Raw genomic sequence first — 18,027 nt, 5'->3', positions numbered from 1 at the left:
TAAGTGTTGATTCCTGGTGACTTCTTGGACAAGTTCTCTTGGCAAGTTTTTTCAGAAGTGGTGTTTGCCATTGCCTCTTTCTAGGATTAAGAGTGAATGGACTAATATCATCCACCTGGCTTTGTGCTCCAGGCAGGGCTAAAGCGACAGTCTCCCAGATTCTAATGCCTTAATTCAGGGGTATCAAATTTGTGTCATCACAGCATCATCACATGATGTATCATGACTTTTCTGCCCTTTACTAAACCAGTGGGGGGTGGGGGGTGACCAGCGCATGATGCATCCGGCCCTCAGGCCATGACTTTGACAGTCCTGCCTTAACTGCTACGTCAGACTGGATCTCTGTGTTCCAGTACAGTAAACTGCTTTCTAATCCAGTTGGTTAAAGAGTCGTAAATAGGAGTATACATTGAATATGATTCCAAGTGTTAGTTTTCAGTGAAAAGCGGGATAGGAAGTTGGACATTTCATATTGTGTCAATTTCCAAATGAAAGAAAGTAGTAGGGACACTATTTTCTGTACAAGCCAAACCTCAGCCCTGGTTCCAGTTCTGAGTGCCTCCATTTCTGAGCACCTTAAGAATAATTCAGATAAATTTGGATAGGTATGGGGAAGTTCAAGGAGAATGATTAGAACACTGGAAACTAAGATCTGCGAGTCATACCCTTTGGAAAGCTTGGTACAGCTGGCCTTTCTCAGGTCATCACCACACAAACAAGCACCTCACCTTCATCAGCCATCCCAGCACTGTAGGAGTGTGTCCATTCAAGCAAACCATCTGAAAAAGCAAGCCATCAGTGCAGCCCCATTGACCTTTGACAGGGTTGCCTTGACACTTCAAACAGGAATCTTCACTTGCATCAGTGTTCTTCACAAAATGTCTTTTCTAAATGGTTTGCCTAGCTTAATAAGTAGGTTATATGTGGTTGTGAAAGCACTGAATGTTGACTAAATATCCTAATGGTAACAACAGAACCAGTAAGGGAGATGGTGAGCTCCCTTTTACTATGGATAGCTAGCTATTAATGATATTTTAATTTAGATTTCTGCACTGAGGGTGCAATTGGATTCGGCAGTTTGTTTAAATTGCTCCTCAAACTGCAGAATTCTATGATTCTCCACGGTGGGTGACAAAGTAGTAATGCATTATGTTTAGGATGAAGATTTGAGAAAGTTAAATAGATCTCCCCTCCTTTGTAAATTGATTGGCACAGGCTTTCCCAGAGATAGATAAATAGCTAGATTATTCTTGACAGTATTCTTGATAAGAGCTTTGCTATTTTTTTTCCAAGTTATTTTTTTCCCCAGTTTCTAAATCTAGCCTACAGCCCTAAGATTTCTTAGTTTCCTCTTCTGGCACTCAGGCCTGACTCTGGCTTAGTTTACCAGGTGCTGCTGGCTGATAGAATGTCAACTGTTACAGGTAAGTCTGGATTAGCAAGCATTCCACTTCATGCAGGTGATTTAACAAAATTTCCCAGGGGTAACTGCCTGAATGCTTAAAGGTGTTTTTTTTTTCCTTCCAAAATGTGGGTCAGGCAAAGTATCAAATTTGCTAAAGGTTATACAGGGCTGAGTTTCTTGTTTATATATGGATAGCTCTAATATACAGTACAATCATAGGTAGTAATTCTAGAATCACTAGGTATAAGACAGGCTGCAATAACTGGATACCCGGGATTTTCTTAGTAAAAAAAATGCACTGGACAGCAGCATTTAAAAGTGCCAACTATTTTTCAAAAGACAAGATCTCATTCTACTACTTTCTCAGATTTCTACTTGGGTATGTGCTGAACTTGTCAGTTTTCAAGAATAGAATATCTCTAAGGTTGACCAATTGAATATTAAGCTTTACCTGTGATAAATTAATATCACAGATTAATAGTTTTCTGTAGTCTTACTGGAATCTTTTCTAATGGAATAGAGGCAGACCCATTAAAGGTAAGCCTTAAGTCTTGCCTCATGCAAACTGGGAGGGAGATGACTCCTTAGATATAGAAACATAATGTTGTCATCACCAGCTGTTGCAACTTGTCTGGAACCAGATAGAAAGATAGAAACACCCTTCTGCGTCTGTTCCAAATACAGGTGTTTTTTAGCTGAGTTAACACGAAGGCTTAATGAATGGAGCCCTGCCCAAAACGTAGGAGACATATTCATTAAGTTGGGCCAGCAGTTTCAAACCTATACAAACTTTTTCAACAACTATGCAATAATTCTGAAAACTATTGATAAGGTAAGAATGCACCAATCTCCCAAGGTCTGGTTTATTCTCCTCTATAGGTTTATTTTATTAAACACACTCTTGCTAATTCATTTAAAATACACAATGGGCATTTCCCTTTTACAACTTTCAAACGGTGCCGGGGATGGAAGCCTTTGGTTTTTGCTAGCATTGCATATAACAGGTTTAACTGGAATTCTCCTCATCTCAATGGAGCCAGAAAATAGGTTTGAAGCTGCCTGTGATCATGCCTGGAGGATTTCTGATTCCTCTCCCTTGAGGCCAGCATGCATTATGGCAAAATATTTTTGCTATTCAGTTATTTCTTTTTAATCTATTCATTTCTAACCGGATATCAGTGTTTCTATTTTTCCGGTGATTCAGTCCATCTCTCTGGACTAACATTGCTTCCTTTTCATTCATAACCTATTTTGATATTTCAGTTAATTTTACTATGTAACCCATCTACCTGTTTTTAGATAGCTGTGCTCTCCATCTAGTATAAGCCAGTTATTATGGTATTCATTGTGGTTTTTCCATTCCATACAATATCAATTGATGAAGGAATAATTTTGGCAGGATTGTTTCAGATTTATCTCCAGAATAGGCTTTATTTTAGCTATATTGGATATCAAATTATACAATAAGGAACTCTAAGGAAAACAATTCCTGCCGTATCAGATGCATACTCAGTATTGAATTATCCTTATCATTATTCAGGCCTGTGAACTGGATGGCCTGTGAACTGGATGGCCTGTGAACTGGATGGCCTGTGAACTGGATAGTTTGAGCACTTCTGTAAGTTCATGGTATCTATTTTCATTAAATAAAAAGTGTTCCAATCATAATCATACACAACCACAGATTGGGGCACAAATTGCAGTTTAATACCTAGTTTCAGGTTGGCACAAATTTACATGGAAACCATGGCTTATGGCAGTGGATTTTTTTTTCTTATCTGATCTGCCTACCCAAAGAATTACTAAACTTCTCAAGCCAACTTAGAAAATGTTAAATCTCAGTTCTCATCATTATGTTGATTGAGAATGATGGGCTTTATAATCCAACACATTTAGGTGCAGAATGGTGGAGAATTGTGTAATCCTCATCCAAAAATATAGGGATGCACATCATTTTAGAAAACTCTAAAAGGAAAACAAAGAAGGCAAAATGTGTTGGCATCTTCATTCAGGCAATAGTCTGAATACATTTTCTGCTGCAGCTGTCTTCAGCAATTTTTAACACGTTTGATGTTACCTTCTCTTGCTGATTGTTGAAAGAAATCTTTCTTTAATGAAACCATCTTGACCTGAATAGATACACCAGACTTCTAATTAATATTCATTATACCATGATATCCTTTAGATTAGGGGTGTCAAACTCACAGCCCATGGGCCGGATGCATTATGTGCTGGCCACACCCACTCCTACTTTAGCAAAGGGGGGAAAAGTCCAGATACATCATGTGACGATGGCATGACGGTGTGAGTTTGACACCCCTGCTTTAGACAGAAAGCATTTTATGAACTGCCTGGCCAAGGAAATGAAGAGCTATGCTGGGACAGAGTGCTAACAGAATGGGGCAATTGTGAAAAGATATCTGTGTTACAGAAGCTGAAGGCTGCCCATATGTTCCTGGAAAATAATAGTGAAGTCTAAGGGAAACAAGACGTTTGCATCTAGTTCCCCACAGCTTCAGGTTTCAGCGCTGTATCTGGAGAGATGGATAGTGTCTCCAGAGAGAATCAAAGAAGAGGGGGCTTGTCATTCTTCCCAAGCTTAGTTAGATTCATGAATGTATTGCTTGAAACTTTTAACTAGTAATAATCATGTATTAAAATATTCTTATAGCCTTTTATTCTGTTATCTACAGTTCAAAGCTATTTGAAGTTATTAGGTATGAATGACTAGAAATGTATTTCTTCCTGGTATCCATTAGCAAATTCTTCAATATTTCTCATTTTTATTCTGAGAGCTATCTGTGAAGGCCTCAGAAATTAAAAAAAAGAGAAACCAAACTATGAATTTAATCCATACTTATACATCAGATGACTTGCCTCCATATGAGCCCTTGTTTTTTCCCCCACCACCATATCCTTGAGATTTAGCATAATCCACTTTCTTTGATGGGTAATGTTAAATATTACAAGTGAAGCATAGGCTTCATTCAGGTCCAGCAGACCTATGATTGGCTAAGCCCTCTGACAGCTCCCTATAAAAGAGGGAGCTGTCAGACAGGCCTTTGCTGGGTTGTTCTGTTCTTGTTAAAATAAAGAGGTATTGTTACTTCAAGATCTGGCTCCCGTCTCTTCAATCTCCCATTATTCTACAGGTTATATTCTAAACACATGATTGAATGATGTTGCAATTTGTGAGAGCTCAGTTTAGAGATAGCTCAGGATTCTAATGCAGCACCTTTAGAAACTGGTAATTACAATGTTTTCCTTGTTGAAAACTCTTTGATTGGACCAGATTAGACAGTTGTCCTGTTTTATACATAATCTGGTCATCGTGATAATCCAAACCTCTTGTTTCCATAGTGCCGAGAAACTATTCCAGTATTCCGTGCTTTCTTGAAGAGACATGATCGGACTGTTGTTACCACCATGAGAAGGTAACCCACATAAGGATTGTCACAGCCTGGAAGCAAAACAATTGCCATGTGTCTTTTCTATTAAAAATTTAAATATATCTTCCGTGAGGTTGGATTCTGACTTAAAGAGGGATTCCTAATAAATAAGGAAAAAAGCAAAGTTAGGCTCTACCAAATAATGCTTTTCAGAAAATTGCTTCAGGAGCATGATTCCAAACATGCTACCACGACTGAATTAATGTATAAAGTTGTTCTAGAAACCCAAAGACCCAGAACTTTCTTAGTCCGGTTCTCTCAGCCACAATCCTTTGACTGAATTGGAATAATTTGCAAAGAAGGTCCAGGTAGCTTTAGCAGTGGCTAGAGTACTTCCAGCCCTTCAGCCGTGTTTTCTTCACAGGATACATTCATACAGTACATTCTTTTTTCATCTAAAAAATGCACACTACTCTTTTCTCCTTGGCAAATTTGTATATCTGCTTCCATATATGTGGAAAGGAACAATTCTATGGTTGCATAGAGGGTAGGAGCAGAAGCAGTACTAATTTCTTTCCATTTCATATTCTGGCCTGAAAAAAATATTTTAACTCCTGATTTTGGCTCTTAGTTGAATGAACAAACACTAGCTTCTTCCTCCTTCTTCCGTTGGATACATTGTCCAATATATTTTGGCAGTGTATCGCACCCAGGAAGGAAGGCAAATGATAGGTAGGCAGCTGACATGATAATTTGGCCTATTGGCTAAACAATCTGCATATCTGGTGCTGAGGTATTTGAGAATTGTGATGATGGCGGTACTGACATTAGAGAAATCTTCATTGTAAAGTAAAATAGAGTAATCTATCTAGCATGCAGATAAAAACAATCTGTACAGCATCCAGTTTTATAGACAAGATTTTTAAAGCAGTTAAGTCGCTTATAGAAAAATGGCTGAGTTAGTTGACTTAGCTTTAAAATTTTCTCTTAACAATTAATTTTGACTGTGCTTATCTGTCATTTTTCTAATTAAAACATTAAATGTATGTGTTTCCTGTGTAGCTTACAAGAACTTCTGCTCTGCCCTTCTAAGAGGGTCAAAGAATACATCGCTCTCCTCTGTGCTCTTAGACTTCACACTCCTCAGGAACACGCTGACCACGAAGACTTGGCCACTGCAATTAAGCAAATGAAACAACTCAACGATTACATAGACCAGGTCTGTCTTCTACATTTGCTTTAGCATTATGATTATTTTGCACCTTTTTAGATGAATGGGGTTTATTGCACACTACATGGAATATCCTCTAGTTTAATTATCCTAAATGGGATTGTGAAATAGGGGTGCCTCCTCCTCCTCCTCCTCCTCCTCTTTTAATGCAATGGTTTCAGTCATATTCTGGAGCTGCTGTTAGTTACAAAAGGAAAAACCCAAGCCCAAAATAACTCTGTGATATTTCCTTTGTGACTAATAGGAGGCCAAAGTAGTACAGTACATTGAGAAATTCCAATCACAGCTGTTCAGTTTTACATCTTTGTAGATTCTTCCAGTTGTGTTCATACTCAGACAGTAACTAGAGATTTTTTTTTTCAAGCAATGCTACTATAACCAGCAGAATTCCTATCTCAGGGAGAATTAGTAGTATCAACGTGGTTATTCTCCAGAATATTTTCCATTCCATTAAATAGATTGTAGGCCAGGTTTATCTCTCTCTCTCTTTCTCTCCCCCTCTCTCTCCCTCCCCCCTCTCTCCCTCCCTCCCTCTCTCTCTCTCTCTCTCTCTGTGTGTGTGTGTGTTAATGGCTGATCTATCACAATGCTAGGTCTTGGGGAATATTCTTGTATAGCTGGATTTGAATTGACACAATTTTTTTTTACTTTCTCACTTAAACATGTGGTTAAATTGATCTGTGCAATATAAAATTGTAGCCTGTTCATTATGTCTTCTGACTACTATCTGGTGTTCTGGTGTTTGTCCTACATAGCGTCTTTCACAATCTTTCCATTTTTGTGTTGTAAATAAATTCTGCCCTATCTTAAATTGTTGGATTTAGGGTTATGCCTAGGATTGGAGAGATTCCAATGGTATGCGGGCCACTCTAAAGTCTAGCAGTTGAAGTAATTTGCTAGTGCGAGAAGTTCTGTTTTATACAGTTTTTCTTATTTAAATTTGGATCATCACTTGATGATGCAAATCTTTGGTTTTTTTTTTAATATGCATGCCATTATTTCCTCTGCTGATGAGAATATATTTTTCTCTTCTGAATTTGATCCTGTTAAATATGTTATTGATTGTATTGTGTGTGTTTTCTAAGTGACTTTTAAAAAATTATGACAAATGTTTTATACACTCAACTGAATTTACATTTTGGATTGTATGTGTGGGAGGGCAATTGCTTCCAGATGTTGCATCACTGTTTTTGCTATAAGGGTTCCTCAGATTAGTTTGTTCTGTCCATTAGAATGAAAGTCAGTCCAGAGTCAAAAGTCTTTAAATTTCATGATTACATTTATTAAAATGTTTATATACTTGGCAAGGTTTGGTACTTTATATAGTAAGCCTTGAATGGCTGATTTTGGATTCATAGGTGTGTAGGGTGTTCTGTCATGAAGTAAAGTCATAATTTCATCTTTCTTAATTGTTAAGCCTTAGATTTTATGAAGGCACTGCAAGGGTAAATTAATTGTATGTTTATTCCTATTTATGCCATTTCCAATTTTTTTTGTGAGTCCTAAGTTGTATGTTGTGGTTTCAAGTAGCAATACAGTTATATAGCAGTTATGTTTGATTTGACAAATAAGGGGGGCACCTATTAAAACAAGAGAGGATGGGTTCAACTTTTGATATGCTGTTCTTTTCTTAGCTGTCCTATGTTACCTGCATCATTGACAGTTTTCTTGGTTTGCTTGTCCAGTTTCTTTTAGATTTGTATATTTGTATAATATATTTATGATTGTGTGATAAATGCAACAAATATGTAAATGCTCAGTTGTTCATCTGGTACACTTTCATCATACAACTGTTAATTTTTACTTGGGGAGTCTACTATGTAAGAGATAAATCACCAGAATTTCTTTGAAGGCAATCTGCTCCCATAAAAGTTTACTTAGGTGTTAAAATTAATGCAAATATTTTCAGACAGGTGACTCTTTATATGAATATTGAAATGAAGGAAATTACATTTTCCTAGCAGACAGTAATTTGAGCTGATCCAGGTAATGCTTTGAGGGACTATAAAATAGGTTCTCAAAATTTAATCCAAACATACACGACTGATTTACTGTACTAAATCTGACTTCACTTTTAAAAAAATGACTTCATTTTTTAGCAAAAATTAATGTACAGATGTTTTTTTTAAAAAAGAATAACTTCTTCGTTATGTAGCACAACCCTCTAAAGAGTTGCTTGCAGTAATTTTCTTCCCAAATATTAAATTTTCTAGTTGAAACTGAATGTGGGCAGAAATGATCAACTACTGAGAGTGCAACAGTGCATCCAAGGAGGTCCTGTAAGTAATCAGCTTTGTTTATGTGAACCAAAATGCCCAACAAGTGCATGGCATTTATTTGTGACAATGTCAGAAGATATTTCCATAGGATAAGTTTCATGTGTTCAATGTTAAATGACTAAGACCAATAGATTTACTCAAAGAAATATGTTTTGGTAGAATGACAAAGAAAAGTAAATGCCTTTTATGAATGGGGAAGTTGACTGGGAAAATATTAAAAGATGCAATATAGGAATGTGTCGGTTACAGGTCAGTGTGTATAATAAAATAATGAAAATAAAAGTTAAAGCAAGTAAAACAGTGGCTGACTGACTAGATTTGACTATGCTAAAATCCCATTCAGGCAAAGAACTGTATTATTCTATAACAGGAGTGTCAAATTCACGTTGTCACAGTGGCATCACGTAACATATCGGAACTTTTCCCCGCTTTTGCTAAACTGGGGGTGGGCATGGCCAGTGCGTGATACATCCGATCCGCAGGCTGGAAGTTTGACAGGCCTGTTCTATAGTAACTAGGAATAAGGTTTCTATAGTATTTGACTCATCTTCAAAGACAGCTCCATGTTGAGTTCATCGTGATAGCCCAGCTGCAAAGTGTCCTGGGTTTGAGTTACTGTTAACAGTTCATTGTGGTAGGTAAACTTCAACTGTTGTGCCAGCCAAAATTAAGGAATAGATCCCCTGGCCACAGCCTAGTTTACATGCTGATTTAATTGAAGTTTTCAACACAAAAGTTCCTTCGCCAATTCAAGGATTAGCCTATTTTGGGAGATTGTGGTCAGAACAAGAACCATTAGGTTCAGTGTTAACTACCCTGATGTTTATGAACACAAGAAACTATGTATTGTCATGGTTTAGTTTTTGTTAGTTTGAGTTTGTTTTTCCCTATTTCAGACCCTAATTATCTCCAGACACCAGTGCCACTGGACCTTGAAGTTGGAATATATGACACAACCCATGGATGGTTGGATTGATGTATTGATTGTATTGTCCATGGATCAAATGTTGGATCCAGCACTGTAACCATCAATAATCAGCCATTTATATGTTCATTAGAGTGTTGTTATGTTTTAATTGTTGCTTGATACCTACAATCATGATGTTGAAATTGGTGACCATACAGATTGAGTAAACAAATAATGTTTGTTGATCAATACAGCAAAAAGTACTTCTGATATTTAAACATTTTAGAAGTCTGTGATTTATAACATTTACAAAGTAGGTAAAAATAATGAAACAATTTGGTAGCAGTATGCATAATTTTTAAAATTCTCATTCACAGCAATTACTGAAAGCCAATAGATATCTAATCATGGTGCAAGATGTGGCCCAGCTAAATTGTTCTCAGAGAACAAATTTGCCATTCAGGTAAATATATTAGTAAAAATATTAAGGATAATATAAACAAAATGAGGGCTAGTATTATATAAATGCTCCTTTTTAAAAAAGTTATCTTCTTTCTAAACAGAGACCATAAAGGTAATAAGTGCTAAATGTATTGAATGATTTATTGGGCAAATGTGTCATGTTACATGCTTTCTTTTTTAGAGTGCGATGAATCTTTTTTTTGTTTTTAAAGAAAAATACAAATATAAACATAAGCACAAGAATATAAACACAGCTGTAAAATTCTACAGTATATCTCTGGGTAGTTTTAAGACTGCTTATCCCTAGAGATTCTGCCCACTCAATCCAAGGGTGCCTACACCAATAGCAGAAAGTTCCTATCCTCAAAGGATCCTGAAAGTAGACATTCTCTTCAGGGATTCCCCTATTCTGGAATAACTTGGTCCCCAAGGCAAAGTTAGATTCCATTCTCCTGTCCTCCAGGATGTATCGCAACTTTTATCCCCTTTGCTTAAACCAGGCGTGGCCAGCACGTGATACCATGGGTTTGACAGTCCTGGCTTAGAATAATCTTGATTGAAATGGTTTATGAATTTATAAATAAAAAGATTTAAAAAATTAAATATAAGGTGACAATTAACAATATGATTATATCACTGGGTAAAACAATACGGACAATTGTTCCACTAATATTTGTCACTCCAAAAACATACAGCAAATCAGCCTTTTTAATGAGGTCCTTGCTGAGCTCTGAGTTTGAGCATTTGAGCATTAGGAAAATATTTCATGAGTATGAATGGATGAAACTTGTTAATTACTGTATATTATTGTAGTTAATCAAAAGACCTTGTGTTTTGTATTGTTTTATACTTTTCAAGGTGTAGATTTTTCCTTCCCCCCCCCCTTTTAGTTCATTTTTATAAACATTCATGATAATGCATTTTTAAAACATGTTTACTGCATTTGAATGTTCTCCCTGTGGTTGTTAAATTATTTATAAATAATATTAATATGGATAATGAAACTAATCTTCCCATTTTTCCAGGTTGTATGAGCATACCCACGATCTTAGGGTTTTCCTGTTCAATGACATCCTTGTTATTTCACAACGCAACATCTCCTACAAGCCCTTTGAACGAACCCCCAAAGTCACGTACCAATTTTTGGCTACAATCATGCTCCATCAGCTCCAGATTGAAGACATTCCAGATTCTAAATGTAGGCTTTTCATTACTCTAAAATAGTAAAAAAAAAGTTGAATGCAGTAATAGAAGTGTTTAATATATATGTATATATATTTTAATTAAAACAGGGAGTATTGTTACAAAATCTCAGAGGCATTCTCAGAATCAAACAATGTGATCCCTGTGGTGGGGTCTGATGTCTGGGAACTTCCTGCAATATTATTGACAAGTTTTCCAGATCCGCTTTGCCCTTGCCTTCCTTTTAGAGCTGAGAAAGAGAGGTTGGCCAAGGGTTGTCCAGCTGGCTTTATGCCTAAGGAGGAATTAAAACACCCACTCTTTCAGTTTCTAGTCTGATACTTTAACCACTGAACCATACTGGCTTTCTTCTTTAGCAAGAGCCTTTATAACATACAACACTGCTTTTGAAAGTAGTGACTTGAGCATTTAGTAAAGAAAGACCCTCGACTCCATTTTGAAATGAAAGGTTTACTTTTACCAAAGTCAAGCGGTTACAGCATAAGCAAAGCTGGATCTGCATATTCCTGCGCAACGCCTGTGTTTTCCATCTTCCCTGGACCTCCCCCCGCTTGACTAGTCAGTCAATGTCCAATGATATTTGAATTAGAAGTTTTGGCAACGGCCTTCAAGTTTGGCACCTCTTTGGTGGAGTTTTGCATTCTGTTCTCATGGCTCTGTCCTTGATCGGCCTTTCTGTTCTGAACCTCTGGTTCTTGTCACCCTGTCATTTCTCCCCCTACTTCCCCAATCTCCCCTCTCCCCGCATTTTATGGCAGGATGCCAGCGAAATGGAGCAGACGTAATCCTTGACTTACAACAGTTCGTTCAGTGACTGTTCAAAGTTACAACAGTATTGCAAAACGTGACATATGACCCATTTTCACAATTATGACCTTTGTAGCAGTCCCACATTTACCTAATCAAAATTCTGATGCTTGGCAACTGGTTGATATTTATGACTATAGCAGTATGCCAAAGTCATGTGATCCCCTTTTGTGATCTTTTGACAAGCAAAATCAATGTTGAAGCTGGATTCATATAACAACCATGTTACTAAATTAACAACTGCAGTGATTCTCTTAACAGCTGTTGCAAGAAAGGTCATAAAATGAGGCAAAACTCAGTTAACAAATGTCTCACTTAGCAAAAGAAATTTTGGGCTCAATTGTGTTTGTAAGTTGAGGACTACCTGTATTCTGAAAATGCTGGAACCTGACATTCTTGCAGGGGTTTTTTTTATGTAGCAGGAGAAGCTCTGTTCCAATGATCTCCAGCCCACTTTTCCATTGGGTGTGTAATTTCTGAAGTGTATTTGCTCACGTAAGAAACAAACTGGGAATTTGAGCATCAGTTTGAGGGCACTGGTAGTAATAAAGAGGACAAGATGGTAATTTGTGGCAGTATGATTGAAATTCCAACCTCTTGGTTGCATGTTTGATGTTTAAGCAGCTACAAAAAGGATGAGACTTTGGTGATGCTTCCATGATGACCATCTTACACTTGATTTTAATCACATCCTCCCTCCTGCCCCCCTGTAGATACTGCTGATTGAGATTTAAGGTGGTGTTTCTTTGGTCAGTGAACAGTGGAACTGGCAGGAGATGCTTAATTCCCACAATTCTTTGAAAGGCAGGATCCAGGGATTACAGAAGCTGCATGTCAACTTTGAACCGAACCTGGCAGCAGCCATTTTTCTATTTCTCAGTTGCCACACAGAAAGAAAGGGAAGTGGGGGAAGGAAGTTGGAATGCATTACTAGACACAACAGAGAGCTTTCTCATGAGAACCAAGGTCATCTCTACTGGCAACAGATAACCCAACTGCCTGCGTGACCTGTGACATTTGGGGGTGGGGTTATTTCCTAGTTTAATTATATTGTAACCGGGGGAAAGATTTAGAATTGGTTTTCCTTTGAAGCTGGGCCGATATGATGTACTCAATAAGGAAGACCTTTGAGAAGGAGGCCAGAGTTCTGATTTGCTTGGGTTCGTTAGTCGGAGCCTGGACACTGTGCCCTTTAGGAAAGGGAAGGCAATATTTTGAGTGGATAAAAACAGTAACATTCTGTTAGGTTCATGAGGATGCAATATAAAAGAGCAGAAGTATTTTGTAACTATCCTTGTGAAAAGCTTTTGGGGACAAATGGGATGGGGCTTTCTGCTTCACTCCTGATCAGATGCCCCGGTTTGCCTCCTCCATCAGCTGTGTAGGGATAGTTCCTCAATTTACAACCAGTTGTTTAGCAACCATTTAAAGTTAAGTTACAAAGGCAATGAAGAAAAATGACCTACAACCAGTCCTTGCACTTATGCCCGTTGCAACATCCTCATAGTCACAAAATTGGGCTGGTTGGCAATTGACATGTATGTACAACTATTGCACGATCCTGAAATCATGTAAACTTCAATCTTCCCAGCCAGCTTCCAACAAGCCAAGTCAACGGAAGGAGCCAGATGTCAAGGCTCCAACAAATCCACCCTCATTCAAAGCAAAAGTCTCTAGCCGCATCTCGGAAAAAGTAAATTGGTTTATTAGAAATTGCCATGTTGCCATGGCAGCCGATACTAAATCACACCATACATTTCCCCCTTGACCCTGGCCTTTCCCCCACCCTCTGGATGTGATTTCTCCAATGGGACACATCCATCTCCAAGAGTCATGCATCATGCTCTCCAATAACCTTCTTATGCTCCAACAACTTTGAGCTGCCATGGTGATTATCTAGGCATGTCAAGAATGGCTTGTTTTCCCCCACTCTTTTTTTTTCTGGCAGCTAAAAAGACCAAAGGAGTATCTTTTTAGTTGACACCAGATTTGCTTAACAATCATGTGATTCACTTAACAACAGCAGTGATTTCTTTAACAACCATGCCAAAAAGAGTTGTAAAATCAGGCACGGCTCACTTTAGCACCAGTTTGCTTAACTACAGAAATTCTGGTCCAAACAGTTTGTCTAGTGACCATTCAAAATTACAACAGCCTTGGAAAAAGTGACTTATGACTGCATTTCACACTTACGACCATTGCAGCATTCTCACGGTCATGGGATCAAAATTCAGGCGCTTGACAGCTGACTCATATTTATGATGGTTGCAATGTCCCCTGGTCATATGATCACCTTCTGTGACCTTCTGACAAGGAAAGTCAGTGGAGAAGCCAGAATCACTTAACAATGGCATTACTCATTTAACAACTGCAGAGATTCACTGCAGAGATTCAACTGCAGAGATTGTGGCAAGAAAGGTCATAAAATGGGGCAAAACTCACTTCAGAAATGTCTCAGTTAGCAACAGAAATGTTGGGCTCAGTTGTGGTTGTAAGTCGAGGACTACCTGTAGTAGATGGGAAGAGCTGTTAGTATGTACTTTTTAGTAATTCCTGTCCTTCACCTTTTTCTTACTGTTACTGTTGATGTAAGAGAGAGAAAATATTCATGAATTTTCACTGTGAGTCTGCTGTAAGTCTCAGTATTTGCTGCTGGGGTGGTAGATTTATCAAAATGTGTGCATAACATTGTAATGGATGCTAAATCATATCCAAATCCCTTAAGGCTTTATTTGAAATTCTGGAAGTCTATTTAGAATACAAACTAGCATGTGTACCCAGACACAAAGAAATGGCAGAACAATGCAAATCAAACTAATGATAGTTTAAAAACAACTGCTCAGTAATGTAATGAATGCTTCCATTACCCTCATTCTGGTTCCCTTCGGGTATTTAAGTCATTGATTGAGATGGGTGGCTATAGAAATTGAAGAAATAGTAAATAAAATAAAATTTGGCTCGAGGACAGAAGCCCGAACCTTTTATAAATCTGCACACTGTGGCAGAGGTGGTATTCAGCAGGTTCTGACCAGTTCTGAAGAATCGGTAGCAGAAATTTTGAGTAGTTCGGAGAACTTGCAAATATCACCTCTGACTGGAGATTTTACAATATCCTTCCCCTGCCACACCCACCAAGCCACACCCACAGAACCGGTAGTAAAAAAAATTTGAATCCCACCACTGCACTGTGGGCAAAGTAATTTGATATTCCCGTGGAAACAAAAATATTTTTTATCAAATACATCTAAAGACAGATCCATCCCGACTATATTTTAGAAGTACAGCCAGAATTGAGCCAAAAAACTAAAAGTCAATAATCAGTCATCCTTACTAAATGTATCAAACTAGATCAGAATTAATCTGAACATTTAAAATTTAGCAAGATAAATAGTAACAAACATTTCTGATTATTAAAGCCAAAGTTGTCTTAACAAGTATGTTCAATGGGGGCACCTTTGTATTTCAACAATTAAGCAAGGGCAAACTAATAGCAAGGGCAAACTAAAGAAAGAGGGGAGGGGAATTCCATGAAGCAAATATTTCACAAATTCGGTTTATCACCAATTCAGAGAATGGTATTTATTGTATCGGCTTGTCTGATAAAAACAATGGGAGAAAGATTTAGGTAGAGAGTTGTGTAAAAAAGACTGAAACGTTAGGAAATCATCTTGAAAGGTATTGCATCGATGTTTATGCCAGCTTTGGGATGTTTTCCAAATCAAAGTAAAAATCGTTGGTTTTAGTTGATCCCGGGACCAATTCAGCAAATAGAAACGTTAAAATAATTTTGACGGAACTGTGGCCGATAATAATAAAGTCAATCCAGAAATATAAGAGTTACAATGATTTTTGACAGAAATGTAGTCATCAATAATAAAGTAAGTGAATTAAATTTTTAATACAGCGTTGAAATGTCCCAATCATGGCAAGTAGTCCTGCAGCGAGTTGGCCATGGTGAGTTGGCCGCAGCGAGTTATCTTAATCTCAACCTGACAGTGTGACTTAAAAATCATATGGAATTTATGTAATCCATTTAGATTACATAAATTAGATTATGACTGGGAAACCTCTTAGAAGAGTTTTATTGGACCAGGAGTCACAACATTTTAAAGCTTCTTGTAACTGTCTTTATCACTTTGGAGGGGAGCTTCTCATTTCTAAAGATATAAATTAGGTTGAAGGGGATTCAGTTGACAAGAATATCCAAGGCTTAATATTGGGATCCTATACATATAATCCTCAATTTACAACCACAACAGAGACCTGAATTTCCATTGCTAAGGAAATCAGTTGTCTTGCGAGTTGCACCCCATTTTACAACCTTTTTTTTTTTTTGCCATGCTTAAGCAAATCACTGCAGTTGTTAAATGAATCACACAGTCATTAAGTGAATCTGGTGTCCTCATTTACTTTGCTTGTCAGAAGCTGGCTGGGTAGATAGCAAATGACAATCACATGACCCCAGGATGCTGCAACCATCATAAACACATGTCAATTGCCAAGCACTTGAATTTTGATTATATTATCATGGGGATGTTGAGATGTTCCCAAGAGTCATTGTAACACTCTTTACAGTGCCTGTAACTTTAAATAGTAACTGAATGAATCGTTATAAGTCAGGGACTACCTGTATATTGGGCCTTTTTGTTGCTCTCAAACAAATAGTCATTATTTGACTCCAACCATTAGCAGTTCACACACACACACACACACACACACACACACACACACACACAAAACCCAAAGCAAAACCCTGGATGGAAAACCCCTTCACTTTGGTGCACGTGTTTCCTGTTTAGCCAGTATTTGTAGATTAGATTAGCTACTTCTGCAGTCAGGACATGGAAGCTGAGAAAACAATTGGTACCGTCCTTGATCATTCACATCCTTAAAGCCAGATTAATAGCATCTGACTTCAGCCAGTTGATTATAAAGGGAGTTCATTTCTGTGTTTTAGTTTCCTAAGTCATTTCCTTTAGATGATTAAGTACACCCACCTATGATCTCATCTTTAGACAGTCAGTTTGGTGTAGCAGTTAACGCCTGGGCATCAAACTCGATAGCATCATGTGATGCATTGTGACATAACATTTTTTGCCTTTGTGGAGCCCTGCACGTGACTTATCCAGCCCGCAGGCCCCCAGTTTAACAGGCCTGGGTTAAGGTATCAGCCTAGCAACCAGGAGACTGAGTTCTAGTCCTGCCTTAGCCACAAAACTAGCTGGGTGACATTGTGCCAAATACAACTTCTCCACCCTCAGAAGGAAAGGTAAACCAAAAATCTTGGCAAGAACACTGAGGGCATTAGTTCAGTCACCAGGAGTTAAAGCTGCCATACATGAATGCATGTGCACGCACACACACGTGCACACTAAAAATCCTCACTCTTCAGCTATTAATTTTGGAGTAGTGGAACCCAGGGAAAATATGTTCCTAAAAATGTTCCTAAAAAGAAAAGTATTTGGGACCACTACTTATTTCTAAATATTTCTTATTGGAAATGTTAGAAAATGGGAATAAAAGAAATTAGATTTCATTTTAGTGTTACATTTAATTTTTAGCAGTGATAGGTTAATTTGGACCATCTTTTGGAAAGAGCCAAATAAGACAAATCTTTTGCCTAGCTCTAACCACATATTGTACTCACAAAGACCCACACAGAAAGGTTGAAACTATATATGGTTGAATGGATGGCATGGGCTAACTCCTATGAAGAATTATCTTACTATATCTGACCTGAAGATATCTAAGGATATCCCAAAGATGCTTTTTCAAGAGGCAACTGGACTTTCTAATTTTTCTTTGAAGAAGTTTTGCTTCTTATCCAAGAAGCTTCTTCAGCTCTGGCTAGAATCAGATGCTGTTCATCTGGCTTTAAAGGGAAGAAGCTTCTTGGATGAGAAACGAAACATCTTCAAAGAAAAACCAGAAAGTCCAGTTGCCTCTTGGAAAAACACCTTTGGGACAACCATGATCTGAATGACTGAGAATCTCCATGGACATATCTGAGGATATCTCCCTGTGCTGCCAGGTCAGATATAGTAAGTGCTCCAGTCCCTTAAAAGGTATCACTTATTAGGACCTGAGAAGTTGGTCTCCTCAGCAGAGCCTTTTACTCTTCCAAAAGGCCTTGAAAGGCTGACTTTTTACCTCAGCATTGAGTAAAGTGGAAGCTCACTGACTGCAATCATTTATGTATCAGGGAGAATTGTTTTGGGGTAAGTTATATATCTTTGGTGGCTGGTTTTATTGCTTCTATGTTTTGTTGTAAGCTGTTATGACAGATAAAGCAGGCAGCCATATAAATGTCTTAATACATTCATACAGGTTGGAATTTTCAGGTA

General features: G+C 37.8%; 1 protein-coding gene across 1 annotated transcript in view; it reads left to right on the top strand.

Moving 5' to 3' along the window:
* The window catches only part of ECT2L (epithelial cell transforming 2 like), a 47,624-nt gene that overhangs the window by 27,542 nt on the left and 2,055 nt on the right, over positions 1 to 18,027 (top strand). Inside the window, exons 16-21 of the mRNA XM_087940220.1 lie at positions 2,090 to 2,237; positions 4,766 to 4,839; positions 5,857 to 6,013; positions 8,239 to 8,304; positions 9,589 to 9,674; positions 10,699 to 10,871. Coding sequence (XP_087796346.1) covers positions 2,090 to 2,237; positions 4,766 to 4,839; positions 5,857 to 6,013; positions 8,239 to 8,304; positions 9,589 to 9,674; positions 10,699 to 10,871 — 704 coding nt within the window. The remainder of the gene's footprint in view (positions 1 to 2,089; positions 2,238 to 4,765; positions 4,840 to 5,856; positions 6,014 to 8,238; positions 8,305 to 9,588; positions 9,675 to 10,698; positions 10,872 to 18,027) is intronic.

This window comes from Pseudonaja textilis, chromosome 1 (genome assembly GCF_049901715.1).
Source record: "Pseudonaja textilis isolate UNSWEBS1 chromosome 1, rPseTex1.2, whole genome shotgun sequence".
In the NCBI taxonomy this organism is placed as follows: domain Eukaryota; kingdom Metazoa; phylum Chordata; class Lepidosauria; order Squamata; family Elapidae; genus Pseudonaja; species Pseudonaja textilis.
Note: the sequence above shows the minus strand (reverse complement) of the source record. Positions and strands in the feature narration are given on the sequence as shown.